Source organism: Euprymna scolopes, chromosome 34 (genome assembly GCF_053919585.1).
Source record: "Euprymna scolopes isolate OS-2025 chromosome 34, ASM5391958v1, whole genome shotgun sequence".
NCBI lineage: Eukaryota > Metazoa > Mollusca > Cephalopoda > Sepiida > Sepiolidae > Euprymna > Euprymna scolopes.
Window position 1 is genome coordinate 79,831,337 of NC_136515.1, and position 19,276 is coordinate 79,850,612.

Below are 19,276 nucleotides of genomic sequence, written 5' to 3' on the forward strand. Positions count from 1 at the left end.
GCTTTACATATGGTAGTCGATATTAAGAGCAAAATGTGTGTTTGTATGTCTCGCAAAAACTTCCTATAGATGCGTCAGAATGTGACAAAACCGGTATCATTTTAAACCTTAATCTTTCGGACGATAAATATCAAAAAATTGGCCAAAAACATGAATTCCTTCACCCTCAACCGAGCAGTTTTCTACAAGGAGGGGGTTGCTTTTTTCACCGACATTTTCACAAGCCATCGTCTCCTTTTGAGTGACTAGCCTTAATTTCAACGTTCGTGACTTCCGGTTTTTCCATTGTGGCATCAGCTAAGACATTACATTTTTTTAACCTTCTTTTTCTCCTTAGCGTTACGAGTTCGAGCCTGCCTGCCTACTACCACTTTTTTTTTTTTTTTTTTTTTTCGGGGTTTCTTACTACACCACCTCAACACACCCGGGCAATGCTGGGTACCCATGCTAGTTTGTAATCAGATAAACATATGAGCAGTTCTTTAAACAGACTGCTAACTCCGTTCGAAGTACATGAGCGATGACGGCAATAAAACTTCAGGTATGCATGACGCACACGTAAATGGACGTACGTTTAGTCTGTTTCTTCGTTGCCACATCTTGTTAATTCCTCCTCTTGTAGACGCTGTGATAAACATCTTTTTGATATTGGATGTTATGCAAATCAACGCGTGAGACAATTTCTTTTGTTCCAATTTTAAACGTAATTTTATTTTCGGTATTAAAACACATGCACGATGGGTCGAGCTGCAAGCTGCCATGTAATTCTTTGAGTACTCAAATTCTACACCCTCCCCTTCTTAGATGTTGGTTGGTTACATGAGTCGAACGTTTGTCGTTTTTCACACTCACCCCTCCTTCAATTTGGTAGTTACCTATATAACCAGTTGTTCCTTTATTCTCTAAAATTGACATCTTCCCAAATTAGGCATTTTCGTTATCATTTGGTGTTTGAGATTAGGCGATGTTTGTCGTTATTATTGTTCCAGACATTCCGTATTTATTTCGAATATTTGATTTGTACTTATATAAATTTCGCCCTGCATTCATAGCTAGTCGCTCAAATTGCATATTGATCTAATTAACTCTACTCGCCTGCTACTATGGTGCCCCAATCTGTCACAATTTAAGTCAAGGATTATCTCCCTTGTTTGTCTTACTGAATTGGTCACACAACTCTTCCCCATTAAAACATACGATACAATTCGATAAATTCTATTTTTACTTGCAATTATTTCTCTAATGGATCATTATTCGTAATTTTTGGAATTTATACTAATTTCGACATGACCCGTAAATACGTGATGTTTTCACCTGAAATGTGTTTGTTTAAAGGATTAGCAATGTAAACAAGCACCCCCATTAAGTTATGCGCACAACCATTAATTATACATTTTTTTCTTGAACGTTTGCAGGTCAATAATAATCAAGACAAGCACAGTATAGTTAACAAAAAACATTAAATAACAAGCATGTTAGAGAAAGTATGAGTCTGATTCTGTGACCATAACTGCCTTCAATAACTGACAGAATATTTAAGTAGCAAGAGAGGAAGACCTCCAATCTGTAATGGAATGGGGCTGTAAATCGGTGGTAATTTTCAATGCTGCAAAAATTAAGCTTATTTCCTTTAATAACTACAAGAAACCTTCTCAACCACCGATTGCTATGGCTAATGATACACAATCTGAATGTACTTCATTCAAACTCCTAAGTTTAAGATTCACAGGCAACATGAATTGGAACAAATACATTAAGAGCATTGCCAAGACTGCTGCAAAGAAGGTGGGCTCTCTCTACCGTGCTAGAAGGTCACTCACACCTCAGGTATCTCGTATCTGTACAAAGCCACCATTAACCTACGTATGGAGTACTGTTGCCATATCTGGGTTGAGGCATCTGTCACTAGTCTCTCGCTCCTAGTCAGGGTGTCCTGGATATGACCTAAAACTATATCCGATGGTGAGGCCCCACCTTGCAGGCCTTGCGGAGTGTGGAGCCACCCTTTAATTGCCATTGCTCCCAGGTCCACTCTGACCCGGAGTGGTAGTACCTGTTAGGGTCCCAACTATGGGTTAAATAGAATCTGACTTAAAAAAAAAAAATATACTCCATTAAAAATCGTTCCTCAAAATAACTAGATTCGGCATTAAATAACCTGAAAGCGGTTGATATGCTGTAAAACAAAAACAACCAACCAACCAACCTAGACAGGGTTCAAAAGAGTCACCAACCTGATAAGTCCCTCACTATCAACCAAACTCCAACCTCTGTCTCATCACTGAAAATGTGGCATCTCTATGTGTTTTACAAGTATTTTAATGAAATCTGCTTTGAACTCTAATTGTGTATCCTCAATGTAGATACCACCAACAAACTCGTCAAGAAGCAAAATCCCACCCTTACACTGTAGAGGTCCATAGATGCCATTCGAGAATTAAGGTTAAAAGGTTTTATGATGAGGGCCTTCACAAGAGGGACAGAGTATTTACTAAAGTGGAACATTACCCAAGAGCAGGGTTTGCCAAAGTGGGTTCCACAGAGTCCTGGGGCTCTGTGAGTAAGGTTGAGAGGCTCCAAAAAGGGATCAAATGCTTCATATTGCCGCAGACATTTACTTATTGATCTTTTTTTTTTATTGGAAATAGATATGATACAGGTATAAAGAGTTTCAGAATGGTTCATAAAAAAGTAAATAAAAAAAATAAATTAACAAAAAATGCAACAATTTTTGATTTAATCAAAAACAAAAAATGGTTGTAAACACAAAAATATAGTAAAATCACAAACAGGAACAACTAATGAACAAGTATAAGTTAAAATTTGAAATCAAACTTTTTCATATTTTAGAAATTAATTTGCTATTTATTTTTTTATCACATTTCTTTTTTAACTGTTTATTTAAGTTAATATGTTATATATTTTGGTAAACTGTTTAGATGCTTAAAAAAAAAAATATTTATTAACAGAAATATATGAACAAACAATTGTGAATGTGTCGCATTGTGTTCCCACTTAAAAAAGCTTTTTTTCTGTTTATCTAGATATTTTGAAAATATATTTATTTATAGAAAGATGAAATATTGTTTTGAATTTTATTAAGATTATTCCTAAACTTTTTATCAATTAATTTCTACTTTTTTCAAACATATTTTGATTTTTTTTTGTTCAAATATAATTACTTTTTGTATTTAAATAAATCTATATATAACTATAAAAGTGAAAATGTCTGTGTGTGTGTGTGTGTGTGTGTGTGTGTGTCTATTTCCCTACCAAATAACCCTGTCAATTTTCAGTCTACAGACTTTGAGATTTGACATAAGGGGTATTGAGATGTGGGAAAATCTTTTTAATCGGTTTCCGGACAGAAATTTGGCTTTTAAGGCTGTTCAAAGTCCAACAATTTGACCTTAAGGACTCTATCAAACTCCTCCTTCAATTTTGGGTCTAAACACTTGAAATTTTAGATATAGGTTCCTTGGACATGGATCTAACTTTATAATTTGATTTGAGCCCAAAACAATAAATGCTTTGGGGTCAAAGTTTAAAAAGCAAATTTACCTCTGTGGTCTCTACCAAATTACTCAGCAAATTTTGGGTTAAACATTTGAAATTTTACATAAAGGGTATTCAGATATGTAGCAAACTTTTTAATCAGTTTTTGGGCGAAAATTTGGCTGGCAAGAGGTCAAAGTTGACAGTTGACCTTTGCAGACTCTACCAAACTGCTCCGCCAATTTTGGGTCTAAATACTTGAAATTTTAGATGTAGGTTACTTGGACATGGGTCAAACATTTTAATTTAATTTGAGCCCAAAGCAAATGTTAATGGGTCAAAATTGGGGTCAAAGTTTTAAAAAATTCAACCTCTGCAGTCTCTACCAACTTTTCTCTATGGTAGTTAAGGAAGCCTATTATATAGAAAGGCATTACCGTACATGTTCACACTTTTTAATATATACATATGCACATAAAGTTATGAACAGTACATAGGGCCCGAGCAAAGCCGGGTTGAACTGCTAGTAAATAAAAATTGATAAAAAATGTTGAAGTATTGAAAGCAATATTTCGCGACACATTCATTTTTTGTTTTTATGTTTCTGTTAATAAATTTTAAAACAAATATATTAACACAAAATAACCTAATATTTTGCCCAAATATATAAGTAAGCAGTTTTGGAGAAAAGCGGAGGTATTGTTTCCATTTTGTACTTCCATACCTCAATTAAGATGCAGGCGCCCTCTGACCACGTGTTTGAAAGTTAAGCTACCGTGTTATGCTCAATTACCTTTCTTTTTTTTCTTTTTTTTCTTTTTAAATTTATAGCATTGTAATCAGGTGCTTTTGGATAATTTGTCACTGATCTGGGGGAGATAACTCTATTTTACTAGGAGATTTATTAATTTTTTTTACATACAAGAATTTGGGACGCTAAAACCAATGCAAAACATTTAATATTACATAAACATTAATAACAAAGAAGCTGGAAAAGTTACTTCTGACTAATTGTAAGAAATAATTTGTTTTTCAACTACTTTATTTAATGTAAAAAAGTATATCCAAGATAAATATTGTATCATTTTATTGTGGCATCAAAAAATATCAATACTTTTATATTTTTTTTTACTGTAAGAAGAGGAGGGAGGGTCCTGTTTAAAATTATTCTTAATTTTATTCCCATTTAATTTTCTTTCTTTTTTTTACCCTCCATTTTTCACAAAATTTACAATTTTATTATTTGCACTCAGCTTGTTGCTTTCTTCCTCTCCATCTCACTTTTTACCGATTCCTACATTTACACTATTTGTTGTCTATCCTCCCCTGTTTGCTTTGGCAATGGTCACCTTCCCCAGTTTGCAACTTGGTCTGGTTTGCTGCTGCTTTCTTCTTTTTTATTTTATTCAAAAGATTTAAACGTTGAATCACTTATTTGTTACCATCTGAGCCAAGTCCATATCAAAGCTTAAAAAATAATGTTGTTCATTGTATAAATATATATTAGTGCATACGTAGAAGATATACATTTAGTCGACTTACACCTGGTAAGTTCCAATTTTTAAATTTTAACTCTTTAGCAACTATTTTTACCAGCTAAAAACCAAACCGTACACACCAAATCAAACAAGGTCACTTTTATATATATACTAGCAGACGGCCCAGGGTTGCCCGGTCATAAAATGCACTTAAATATGATATTTTAATTCATGCACATTTCGTATTTATTATTATAGAGCCAGTTCTCTATTGATTATTATATTGTACCCAATATATCATAATGGCTGCCTGACTTAGCAGATTGTAACATATGCTTAAATATATTTTCACTTCGGCAGGTTTTATTATTATTATTATCATTATTATTATAGTCAATATTCTATTATTATATTGTACCTAATATATAGTAGTGATTCCAAAAGTTAATATATATATATATATAGAGAGAGAGAGAGAGAGAGTGATGGGACGATTGCAAAGTTTTTACCAATTCAGTACTAATTTCCAATTCCAATTTCCGATTTTTTATAAATCTCTAAATATTTAGCTATAAAATGGTTGTCCCAATTACTCCAAAAACCCCTTAGCTTCGATTCAAGTGGTCCCTGGGCCTTGATAAGTGGTGACCCCGATGTAAAAAAAATGAAAAAAACATGTTACATGTGCATATATTTTCTCAAATGTAAAAACACACTTGTGTGGTGGGGGTGATCCATAGATTTTAGCTGGAAGTTTAAATTTATGAGTATTTATTATTTTATTATTATCAGCAGTGGAAGATTTTTTTTTAAACAAAATAAAGTAAAAAAAAAAAAAAAATAATTAAAAGAATCGTTTTTGGCATCGGAAATTAGCCATAAATTTTTCTAATACCGATTCCAATACCCCCAAAAGTTCTGATTCCAATTATCGCCCCAACACTAATATATATATATATATATATATATATATATATATATATATATATATATATATATATGGCAATTAAGCTACATAGAATATTCCGCATTTCAATATCGTGACAAAATGTCAAGCTTAATTGCCATATATATTTTTATAACTTAATACCTAGCTCTACCTATGTATTGAGCACTGTTAAAGTAAATACTAAAAATTTACGCATAAAATTATATTTTTGTATATTAATTTATGTGATTAAATGAAGTAGTCAAATATATATATATATATATATATATATATATATATATATGGAAGGTGCCATCAGCTAGAATCAAAACTAAAACATTTAGCACCTTAGCCTTATTACTGTATGAGCTAAAAAAAGGTGGATATAAAATCTCTAAAAATAAACAGACTATGGTGTATGCATAGCAGAGAAAATTAAGTCTATACTTACCAAATTCCATTCTTTTTAATTTTGACCTCTTAGCTTAATTTACTGGCTAAAAAGAAAAAGAATTTGTTCCACAGGTCCAAATCCCCTATATATGAAATTTCAAGTCTTTAGACCAAAAATTGACAGAGTAGTTTGGTAGAGACCGTTTCTTCACACGAACAGACAAGGTCACTTTTATATATAGATGGATTTGACATGTTTAGAATCCAAACATTTTTTTCTTTTAAATAAGTAAAAAAGAAAAAACATTAAAAAAATAAATATATTTTTTTTTAAATAAGTAAAAAAAAAAAAAACATTAAAAAAAAATAAATATTATTTTTTTTAAATAAGAAAAGAAAAAAACATTTAAAAAAAAATATATTTTTTTTTTCTTCTCCATAAATACATTCACTATTTATTTCTTCAATTTTTTATTAATTTTTATTTTCATTTTATATTTTCATTCGTTGGAAATCTGGTGATTTGGTGACCCTCATTTTCTTTTATTCCAATAAAGAACTTTTGGTTATTGATTTTGTTTATCTATATTTTTCTTGCCAGAAAGTTTTTTGCTATTTTACTTGAACTGTTTTGGGATTATTCTGACTAATATTCTCGTCTTAGTTATCAAATGAAACATTGTTACGATACGACCTCTAACCATCTTCAGGTTTATCTTTTTGGATCTGACATGTTGCAGTCAGATTTTTCACTAGATTCTTTTTTCTTTTTGGAGGCACCACTTTATCAAGGCACGAAGGCCACTTGAGGATAAAGGTTAATGAATATAGAATAATGTAGTGTAGTAATCGTTAATAGTGTAAATTGGATAAAATTTGATTATTTATGGGGATGGCTTAACAAGAACTTGTTTACATTGGATTTGAAAGCTACCATGTTGTATTCAAGTGGGAAGCAGGCCAGCAGAACAGTGTTTTACAGGCAGGTAGTTCTGGGAAAAAGCTTTGTTCATGGAATCTGCGTTTAGATTTAGGCACAGATAGTGGGGAAAATCATACATAACGGTTGTAGCTAGTTGAGTATTTTTTTTTTTTTTTTTTTTTTTTTGACAGTTTGGCAAGGAGGAATCATAGATTGCTACAACATTTTCCCATTGACTACTGTACATTTATTAACCTTTATCCTCGAGTGGCCTTTGGGCCTTGATAAGTGGTGACTCCTTTGTAAAAAAAAAAAAAAAAAATTCCAAAGTTCAGTAATCCGAGAAAAGAAACTCTTGCAGTAGAAGGCATTTCGGAATTTAGTACATGGGGTGGGGTTTTGTTACTTGTTTGGCTAGTCGGGAGTATGTACATCGAGCGGGCACGGATGCTGTGAGTCCATGCATAAGAAATTGTCTATAGTATCGTATGGCTTATAAAAAAACATTTTTTGTCTAAATTTTACAGTTAAATTTTTATCCAGGTGTCGAAAGACCTTAAAAAGGACCCTAAGGAGTATGTATTTTGCATTAAAACGTTCAAAACTAAATCCGGCACATAATCTTGCATGGCATCATAAACTTTTGGAAGAATTTATTTTACTGATTTTGTTGATCAATATGCTCCATATGTTGAAGATATATATTTCTTTCTTACCATACAGGTAGAGAAAGGGAGAGAGAAACATGCATAGAATTTGACACAAGCTCAAAATGAAATGTTATTTTGTTGTCGTTAGCCACCTCCTTGCACTCGGCTACACAAAACACCTGTCAATCTCCCACTCTGACAGCATCAACTTTTAAAATGTGCAATTACTGAGATGTATCCTTACCTCCCTCTTGAGATCAAGCACATCTGGTACAGGGTAAGTTTGGCATAAGGGCCCAAAATGTGGGGAGCTCAAGACTTCCCCGAAAGTATTTCTCACCCATAAAAATTCAGGCAAGCATGACACACAGGTAAATGGGCGTACCTTTAGTCTGTTTCCTCGTTGCTGCTTCTTGCCGTTAATTCTCCTTTTGTAGACGCTGTGATAAACATCTTTCCGATATCAGATGTCATGAGAATCAACGTATGAGACAATTTCTTTCATTCCAGTTAATTTTATTTTCGGTATGCAAACACGTGAATGTTAGGTCGATCCACAAGCAGCCATGTAATTCTACCCCCTTCTTAGACATTGATAGGGTACAGGATTCATACGTCTGTCCTTTTCACTCTCCATGGATCGGAAAGTGGGATTGAAAAGTCAGTGCCCCCAAGGACTAACATTAACCTGCAAAAGATGCCTGGGCAACTCCGTTGGCATTTCCCGGTAGAAGTGCCTCAGATAATTAGCAATAAACTAATCCCATCTCAGTGGAGGCAAAGCCTGGAAGTGTGGACCTCTTAGAACTGCACATGACCAGCAATCAACAGGGAAAACCTCATTACAAGAATGATATAGATGCTGTTGATTTCGGTGCTGAATGAAACTGTCATAAGTTTCCGAGTTGAACATGAAGATTCTAAAAAATTGTTAGTAGTGTTGGGACGATTCCAATATTTTTCCCAATTCCGATATAATTACAGATTTTGATTCTTTATAAATCTCTAAATATTTAAATATAAAATGTCCGGATTACTGTTAGAACATGTTCAAACGTGTAAAAACATTTGTGTGGTGGAGTGATTCTAGTTTTATTGGAAGTTTAAATCAATATTATTATTGTATTATTATTACTACAAGCAGAAGTTTTTTTTTTTTTTTTTTTGTTTTTTAAACAAAATCAAATAAAAAAAAAAGCTAATTAAAAGAATCGTTTTTGGCATCAGAAAATAAGCACAAATTTTTCCGATTCTGATACCCCCGAAAGTTCTGATTTTTCCGATTCCAATTAATCATCTCAACACTAAAATAAAGTTTGAGATTACATCAGCTGAAACGTTGTGAAGATAACAATGAAGATGAAAATTGTTGTCCGAATAATTCAAATTATTTTAATTTAATTTTTCTTTAAATACTTTCATATTAGGTTGTGCGGTTGGTTTAATATTACCAGAAACAATTTCCAAAGATGAAAGGGAATTCTTTGAGGACTTGCTCGCTTCCATGACTCATTTCCAGAGGCAAGAAGGACCACCTGAATACATTGAAGTGCCAAAATTCCGAGTACCTGTTCCGAAAGAGGAAGGATTGGGTTTGGAAGAAGAGGAAAAGACAAGCACCAAAGTTGCCAGGGGAATTGAAAAAGGTAAGTCTTTCTTCTTGCGTTTGTGAAGGAGGTTTTCAATTTATTGGCAAGAAAGATTGAAACAAAACTTAAACTATGACACAAATAGATTTATTTCTCTCTCTAGAGCAATTTTTTAAAATTGTGTAAAGTTCATAATAAATTGAGAAATAAAACGGTAGAAGAATGAATTAACAGTTCTTGAGTAACATTTGATAAAAATGCTTAAAATAATTTGATTTGTATATGTTCTATCTACATATATAAAAGCGAAAATGTGTGTACGTATGTATGTGTGTTCGCTTTTTCTGTATGTCTACAAAAGGTTTTTTAGCCGTCATTCTCGGTTGGCTCGCTCCTTTTTAAAACTTATTATATGCTGTCTAAATAATAATATCTACGACTAAGGAACTCGGTTCACAGCTATCTTTAATTTACCCGACTTTTACAAGCTATTTTCAAGATATTTTTTGATCGCCGTGTAGCGGGGAAAACAGAAACTGGCTTCCAGCGCAAAACTAGGTCAAACATCATGCAACTTAACGTTCTTGCACCTTGCTAATTTAGGTTTATAAACGTCAACTTAACACACTTATAAATTCATCTATTCCCATGGTCGAGATAGTTAGGTCGCAGGTTTTTTTTTTCCATTTCCTTTCCACTTCTGCGTCAAAGGTTCGGGATTCAAGCCTACGTTTCTACTAAAACTTTTTTTTTTTCTTTTAGACCTCCAAACACCCGGCCAACGTTTTTTTTTAACAGGGTTGTTTTGATCTACCCCCCCCCCCCACACACACACCTGGGCAACGCCAGGTACCCCCGCTAGTCTATATATATAAATCTCAAACATCTGTTAGTATGTATGTTTCTATGTCCGCCTAAAACTTTTGACAGACACAACCAAACTTGACAAATTTGGTATCATATTGAAGCTCGAACCCCCGGACGAAAAATATAAAAATTTTAGCCCAAACGGTCAAGTCTAAGTTGATCAGCTGGCCGTTTTTCTGCCGGGGAGGGGGCAAAAAGTGACATTTCTTCGTTTTTCCTATGTATTTAAGTAGTAATAAAGTGATAGTCGAGTGATATTTATACGTAATTGAAAAATTGCTTAGTCATGTCACGTGACGTCACCACGCTGTAATGGTTATGTCTGTAAGCAAAACAATGCATATAATAAGAGATAATTATCGGTAAAAATTCGAGCATCATACAAATTAAAATATTAACTTACACGTTATGAAAACGATACATAAGTTTTTATCGGGTTAAAAATAGTAACATACGATAGTTAAACGAAAAATTACAAGCAAAACTGTCCAGAACAAAAAAAAAATTACGCTTAAAAATAATGACCGACGAAACGATAGCTATGTTTACAAAATGATAACAAGCGGCCATTTTCTTTTTTGTATTCTTCTTTGTTTATGGGAGCTAGAGATACACACACACACAGATGTGTAGACAGGAAACCATCTTGATGTGTTTATTTTTTCTTTTAGAAACAATAATTGTCGAGTAACGTTTATTTCTCTAAGGTTTGACATTAGAATAATATATAATCATTGTTATACTATGCAAGTGACCTCCCTTGGATGTAGCTTCGTTGTTGAATACCATTAGATTAATAAACAATCATTGTTATAATATGCGCGTGACCTCCCTTTGGGAAAGATAGGACCGCTTGAATTCTAAGAACAGATACTACACTTTGATCTTATTTATTTTATTGTTGTCAAAAAATGAAATTACAATATAAAATTATAAAAACAAAAATAACAAGCAACAAAATTAGACACAAGGCCCTATAAGAAATTGGGGAGGGGAGGGTTCAGGGTCTTTGTGACTATTAACACTTCATAAAAATGGACTTTGAAGTCTCACTCTTGACTGGCAACATTTACCATAATACCTCATTCACTCTGTGGATCCTAATCTACCTAATATATCCCCAGCGTTTAGAATAAAAGAAGGCATATTTACAATTGGTAAAAACTTATCTGTATGTCTGTGTATGCATTTTTTTTTTTTTGTTGTTTTTTTTTTTTTTGATCTTAGCCAAAAGACCAAGTAACCGTATAATATAGTGAAATTTCCAACCGAACATTAGCTTCTATTAAAAAAAGATACCTATTTTTATATTTAGCATGTTCTTAATTGAGACAAGATGTCATATTCCAAAAATCACATCGCTGAACAGATCATTATTAATTTTGGTGATGTGTATATGATTGTGTTTCTATTAGTGGATTCACTCCTAAACTAATTAACCGATCATTATGAATTTTAATTATGTGTGTATGTTTATATATTTCTACGTATTAGATTCACTCCTAAACTAATTAACCGATGATTATGAATTTTAACAATGTGTATATGTTAATATATATGTATGTATTAATTTCACTCCTAAACTAATTAACCGATCATTATTGATTTTAATTATGTGTATATGATTATATCTTTTTGTGTCTTGGATCAACTCCAAAACTAATTAACTGATCATTATGAATATATCTATAGATGTCATATTCCAAAAATCACATACAATGTTCACTTACTTTGGTAATGTATTTATGTGTTCAAAAATTATAAAGGTTCTTGTGCAGTATAGGTCCTATTTTACAGTTTTGAAGGTGCTTGTGCAGTATAGGTATGATTTGACAATTTTGAAGGTGCTTGTGCAGTATAGGTTCGATTTGACAATTTTTAAGGTGTATGTGCAGTATAGATCCGATTTGACAATTTTGAAGGTGCTTGTGATGTATAGGTCCGATTATACAATTTTGAAGGTGCTTGTGCAGTATAGGTCCGATTTGAGAAATGTTATGGTGCTTGTGCCGTATAGGTCTGATTTAAAAGAATTTTGAAGGTGCTTGTGCAGTATGGGTCTGATTTGACAATTTTGAAGGTACTTGTGCACTACAGGTTCGATTTGACAATTTTGAAGATGGGTTTCTACTTGGGAGTACCAAATGCTTTATGTGGATCACCAAAGTTAAGCAACATATAGCCTGGTCATTATCAGATGGGTGACTACTTGGGAATGCAAAATGCTTTATTTAGATCACCAAAGTTAAGCAACATTGTCTTGGTCATTACTATGGGTGACTACTTAGGAATACAAAATGCTTTGTATAGATCACTGAAGTTAAGAAACATGGAGTCTGACTATAATCACATGGGTGACTACTTGGGAATACAAAATACTTTATGTAAATCACCAAAGTTAAGCAACATTGCCTTGGTCATTATCAGATGGGTGACTATACGGGAATACCAAATGCTTTATGTAGATCACCAAAGTTAAGCAACATTGTCTTGGTCATTATCAGATGGGTGACTACTTGGGAATACCAAATGCTTTGTGTAGATCACCTAAGTTTAGCAACATTGTCTTGGTCATATATATACTAGCAGAATACCCAGCGTCGCTTGGATTAAATGAGGGTGGTAGAATGTAAAGTTTGTCCTTGAAATGGCTTAAACAATTTTCCATCTCAAAATTACTTTATTTGTGAAGTCGATTATGGATATGGCTGAAACAGTTTCCAATCTCAAAATTAGAGTAATTCATATATATTGTTGGTTTTCTATGAAAGTTTACTAGGCCAGTTTCTGTAGGGGGTGATCCATATTTTTTTGAATTTTTAATGTTATCATCCGGGAATTATGTGATGGTTGTAGTGGGGAGGAGAAAGAAGCATGATTATTTTAATTTTAAACGAGCTGTGGAGTTCTCTTTTGGGATTGTGTTGGAGAGAGTAATGTCCGTTTTGGGGTCACAAAGCAATGCCCCACAATGTCATATTCCAAAAATATAGAGTATCTGTGGAATCATATTCCGGAAAAGACAAAATTTCTCTTACTATTATGTTGTTGGTATGTGGGAGGGAATAACTACATTAATATTGAAATTTGTGGTTAAGTAAAAGTTGCCTAATCACAATCAAGAAATAATATCATTTCACTTAAAAATATGGCATCGGTAGTTGGGAGGAATAGAACACAGTAACATGGAATTTTGTAGTGAAGCAAGGATTGCCTAATCTCTAAACTTAACACATTTGTTATTTGTTTGTAAAACCTACTGAGTAATCTTCAGAAAATGAAGTATTTTTCAAAAAAAAATTTGGTGTCAGTAGTGGGGAATTAAAATGAAACGCAGTGATGTGGAATTTGATAATGAAGCAAGGGTTGTCTAATCACTAACTGTGTCAATGTATTTATGCATTAATTTGAAAATCGTACTGAGATATCGTTAAAAAATGTCATAATTTTTCTTACAATTTTAGTGCCGATAGTGGCAAAGGGAAAAACCTAGTAATATTGAAATTTATGATGAAGCAATGGTCGCCTAATTCTTAACAAGGATTATGTATTTATGTACTAATTTGGAAAGTCTAATGATCTACTTTTGAAAAATTGTTTCAGTTTTCTTAAAATTATGGTAGCCTTGGTGGTAAGAGAAATTATTTAACATGTACAATACCTGTCGATATTATGTGAAATTGTTTCATGTATGTATTTTAATTACACGTCCGAGGATAGGTGAAATTATTTTAAATATGTGTTGTATATTACCTATCCCCACAAAGGAAACATTATTTCATATATATGGTATAAATTACTGTACCTAGATAAGGTACAATTATTTGATACGTGTAATACCCGTCCTAGGGTAGGTAAAATATTCTTTTGTTCGAAAAAGCTAATGATACATAGACATTAAAAATTCCTCTGTCCGAAGAATAACAAATATGTTCAAAATCAACTTCAATTTTCTCATTGTTTATATGGTCCCGAGCAACGCCGAGTAGCCCCGCTAGTTCTTATATATTCTATAACATTTGATGAAAATGTTTAAAATAATTTGATTATATATATTGTGAGATTGTAAGCAATTATATACATAACTAGCAGAATGCCCAACTTTGCCTAATCGTAAAAACAAATCAATATTATATTTTCATTAATGCAGATTGTTCATTTATTATAAACAGAAACATTGTAGGTATTAAACGTAACGTCAAATTTTAAAAAAAAAAAATGAAGAAAAATAAAAAACAAAACATATGCATGCAAGTATTATTTTTTTTTTTTTTTTCTAAACAGTTTACTTTTTCTAAGTAAAAATAAAATACTCATATTCTAAAGACAGTGAGTCAAGTATGATAACCAATAAACCAGCTTGTCACGATCTTTAGAAGGTGTTTTCAAACCTTGTGGAAAAGTTGACAAACAGATAAAAGTCCTTTATTTATTTGCGGACTGTTATCCTCATCTTCATAGTCATTATTTCATGACATTTCAGCCCACTATTCCTCTGGCTTTCATCAGTTGGTTAATCATGACGGGATAGGAATGCTGAATCTCTTAACCGTAATCTCAGTAATTACTGCCTTCCATAGTTGTTGTTGTCTTACTATGTTTTGGCCAACTAATCTTCTGGCCGACTTTGGATAGGATTGAAACTGCTATCTTTAGACAATGCTCACCTGGAACCATAGAGATTCAATGCCTCTGTCCACTGCATCATGGACCCCGAAGGGCAATCAAGATTGGATTTTTTGGTCTTATAAATCCAACCAGACCAGATAAGAATGAAAAACTTGGATTTGTAAGACCAAAAAAATCCTGCCTTAATTGCCCTAATCTTTTTATAATCAAGCACTTCTCACAAACCTTAATCAGGTGTGTGTGTGTGTGTGTGTATATATATCTGTACTCCTATAAATTCGTTTTTCTTTTGGGTGTATTGATATTCATATTAAAACCCCCCTTTTCTACTTATTCAAAAAGAAAATACAATTTTCTTATGTGGGTTGTACAATTGCATCCATCTGCAAAAGATCTAGCTAATTTGCATATTCTTGTAAACATTCATTTTAATTAATTTCCTATTAGTTTTTTCGGTTTTCTTATGAGATGATCATCTAGAGTTAACTATTACGTGTAATTATATTCATGCAGATATTCTACATGATTTATCCTTGCATAATATTTGCGTAAAATCTTTACAGGAAGCAAAATTGTTTCCATATATATTTATGTATACGTATATATTTTTGTTGCACAACTTTTGCCTACCAAACTCCTAGAGTTTTTGGTCTACAGACATGAAACTTCATATATAAGGTATTTGAATTTATGCAAAACTTTATATTTGGGTTTTAGCCCAGAAAAATCGGTGCAAAAATGTGAAAATTAAAAAAAAAAAAAATGAAATTTGCCAGGTGAAGGTCGAACGCCGCCATTACGAATGCATAACGTAGTTGATATTGGTTCATGTTTTAATTTTTAGCCTTGCAGTAAACATGTTTTCATAGCCCAGTCATTGATGTCAGAGGCAAAATAAATCGTGAGCTGAACGTTTTGATTTCGATTCCCGGTGGTGGCGCATGAGTCTTTTTTTATACTTTTTAAATCATTACTATATATTGCATCCAATCTCTCTATCTATCTTTATGCATCTAAAACCAAACTCCTATCTTTACATCATCAACGCTCTGATCCCCATCTGGCATCAATTGAAATGGATGGCTCTCGTCTAGGAGAAGCCCCGTGTTTTGACAAGCTTCTGGGTTTGTCCTTTACTCCTGATCTGAAATGGAACACGTACATCAAGTCTGTTGCCAAGGTCGCTGGAAAGATGGTGGGATCCTTCTACCGCTCCAGAAGATATCTCACTGCTGATGCAATTCTCTAGCTATATAAAAGCCAAGTACGTCCAAGGATGGAATACTGCTGCTATATCTGGGCAGGAGCTGCTAAAAACAGCCTATCCTGCCTTGACAGAGTACAAAATAGACTTCGTGGTTTAGTGGGGGATGCCCTTTTCTCTACCCTGCAACCTCTCTCCCACAGAAGAGACTTGCGAGCCTGTCTTTGTTTTATCTTTATTTCCATGGCAGGTGCTTGTCTGAGCTCCAATCCTCGTCCAATCCCTCGTCCCCCCCCTATATATATATTGGACTACCTGTGGCAACCACTATTTGTTCCCCTCTAATTTTATTAAACAATTCATGAACTATGATATATGTATCTGTTAAGAAACTATTTTTTCATAAGTATAAATAATTTGTCCCAACTAAAGTTTCTGCTAGGGTATGAAATACTGACACCCCCTTGTTCTTATATAGTATATCTTTTAAAGGCAGCAAATTTTTAATCAAAATAAATCACAGAAATTATTTCTATTATCGATGCCTCCATTCGGTTTCGAAAGACAAAGGATACCCCCTGTAGGGGCAGCTGCACATGTAATTGTGAAGCAAGGGTTGCGCAACCATCACCCATACCTCTCCTGAATCTGCACTGTTAGGGTCCAGTGGCAAGGAGAAGTTCAAGACGACTGGAAACAATGCTGAGATAAGTGGAGAATACATGCAGCACTTGGAAGCCCCATATGGTCACCCATTTAGTACCGACCAGGTTCAACGTTGCTTATGTTTCAACAGTTTTTATTATACTGTATTTCATTTAATATATATATATATATATATATACATACACACACACGAAGGCTATCGGAAAATAAAAAAACAAAGAAAATATAAGGGTGGTGTTGAGGTGGGTCCAACTGCTTGATCTTTTAAAATAGAAATTATATAAAATATAAGTTAAAATAGAGATTATGAATACATTCAGATTGCATAACTAGTGTATTTTGCCGTCTGAAGAGTAGCTATTTTGGAATATTTTTCAAGGATATAATATTTAAAATTGTCCAAATGGTTATGAAACAGTCGTAACACATTTTATATTTTGTTGTCTTGATTTTTGCAAAAATATTATATGCATGCTCGATTATAAAAATTGATATGTGGCAGACAATACTGTCTAGGAAAAATGACCTAAGAGTAGTGCCTTTTTAAGATTTTTTTTTCATCAAACTTTGGTTTGTTTGTCTTCATAACTTGTTCTACCAATTTTTATTAAATGAATTTGCCTTTCTTGATCATTGCTTCACCAATCAGAACCTTTGGTGTCATTCAACCTCCCTTTTTTAATGTACTTAACATATTTTATTTTCAGTTGCTGATTTTCTTGCATGGGGTCTTGGTAAAGGTGCTGAACAGGGGACCGTTTTGATGAAAAAAGGATCCGAACAGATAATTTCTCGTATATCCCCAGGAGACAGAAAGCGCATTGATCCTGCAGCTCAAAAAGGTGCCGAGTATCTACGGGTTGCCACCCATTCAGCTGTCCGTGTCAGCGGTTTTGCTTGTAAGTAATGTTTTTACTTGCTGATTTTGCAGGCATTTCATTTGGTGCAATGGTTTGTGGTCAGAGTAGTTTTGACTGAGAGAGAGAAAATCTCTACCTATTCTCTCGTTGGCATAAATAAGCTAACCAAAAATTGGTGAGAAGACTGAATATAAAAATTGATGAAATTAAATGAAAATGGAATTTAATATTTTCCCCCGACACAAAACGGCGTAACTTCAAAATGATTGAGGCAATTTTTGGTATGTAGCTTTTGTTTATGAAAGGTATACTGGTCAATCAAATGGGGGAATATCACTTTACTTTATATGTAAGGCATATATGTGTGTTTCATGCTTATTTGTGTTTCACAGCTTTCACATTTGGTAAATAAAAAATAGCTATATGGAAAATATATTGCCCGGGATTGAATGATGATCAATTCACTTATTTTTATTGTCATCGAAATCGCCCATTTTTCAGTTAAATTGACCGATTTTCTGCTCTAGTTGAGGACCTATCATGAAGCTTTACATGGCTCTCTACAGTGACTTAGTCCACAATGCATTGTAGTTATAACATTGCTCTGTAGAGAATCAACTGTTAATTTTATAAAACATTTTTTTGATATATAATGAACGCATTAAAGTTTAAAACGCAAAAGTTCAATTATGATCTAAACAGAAACCTTCAATTAAAATGTGCCCCTGTCATGTCAAAGAACCTATTGTTGATTTTATATGCCTGGCCTTACTGTTTGATACTACTGATAGTATATTACTGTGGTGATAATGGTTTGAATTTAAGTTTAAAATGAAAAAGTCAAGTATCATGGTGCAATTGTGCTTTAAACGGAAGCATTCATTTTGAGCGCACCCCTGTCATATCAAAGAACCTACTGTTGATTTTATATTTTGGGCCTTTCAGTTTGTGCAGTAATAAAGCTTCTCAAATGTACTTGTGATGTTTTTTTTTTACATGGGGGTCACCACTTATCAAGGCCCGAAGGCCACTCAGGGATAATGGTTATTGCGTGTACAGTAATCAATGAGATAGTATTGTAGTAATCATTAGTATTGGGGGTTTTGATAGAGTGTCTTACTTAAGGGGGCGGTTTGTCAGGAGTTTGTTTATGTTGGACTTAAAGACGTCCAAGTTGTAGTCAGATGGGAAACAGGCAAGCGGCAGAGAGTTCCACTGGCGTGCAGTTCTAAGAAAGAAGCTTTGTTCATGGACTCTACGTTTGGATTTAGGCACAGATAAAGAGTGGGGAAAATGATTGACAGTAGTTTCAGCCAGACGAATGTTTCTCGTGAAAGATTGGCGAGGGGGGACGAGGGATTGGAGCTCAGACAAGCACCTGCCATGGAAATAACGATAAAACAAAGACAGGCTCGCAAGTCTCTTCTGTGAGAGAGAGGCTGCAGGGAAGAGAAAAGGGCATCCCCCACTAAACCACGAAGTCTATTTTGTACTCTGTCAAGGCAGGATAGGCTGTTTTTAGCAGCTCCTGCCCAGATATAGCAGCAGTATTCCATCCTTGGACGTACTTGGCTTTTATACAGATAGAGAATTGC

At 33.6% G+C, this 19,276-nt stretch overlaps 1 protein-coding gene across 2 annotated transcripts in view; it reads left to right on the forward strand.

Moving 5' to 3' along the window:
* Nucleotides 1-19,276, forward strand: part of LOC145259308 (spartin-like) — a 57,969-nt gene that overhangs the window by 27,214 nt on the left and 11,479 nt on the right. For both annotated transcript variants that reach the window (XM_080117192.1, XM_080117193.1), the window contains 2 exons: nucleotides 9,294-9,512; nucleotides 17,529-17,720. In XM_080117192.1, coding sequence (XP_079973318.1) covers nucleotides 9,294-9,512; nucleotides 17,529-17,720 — 411 coding nt within the window. The remainder of the gene's footprint in view (nucleotides 1-9,293; nucleotides 9,513-17,528; nucleotides 17,721-19,276) is intronic.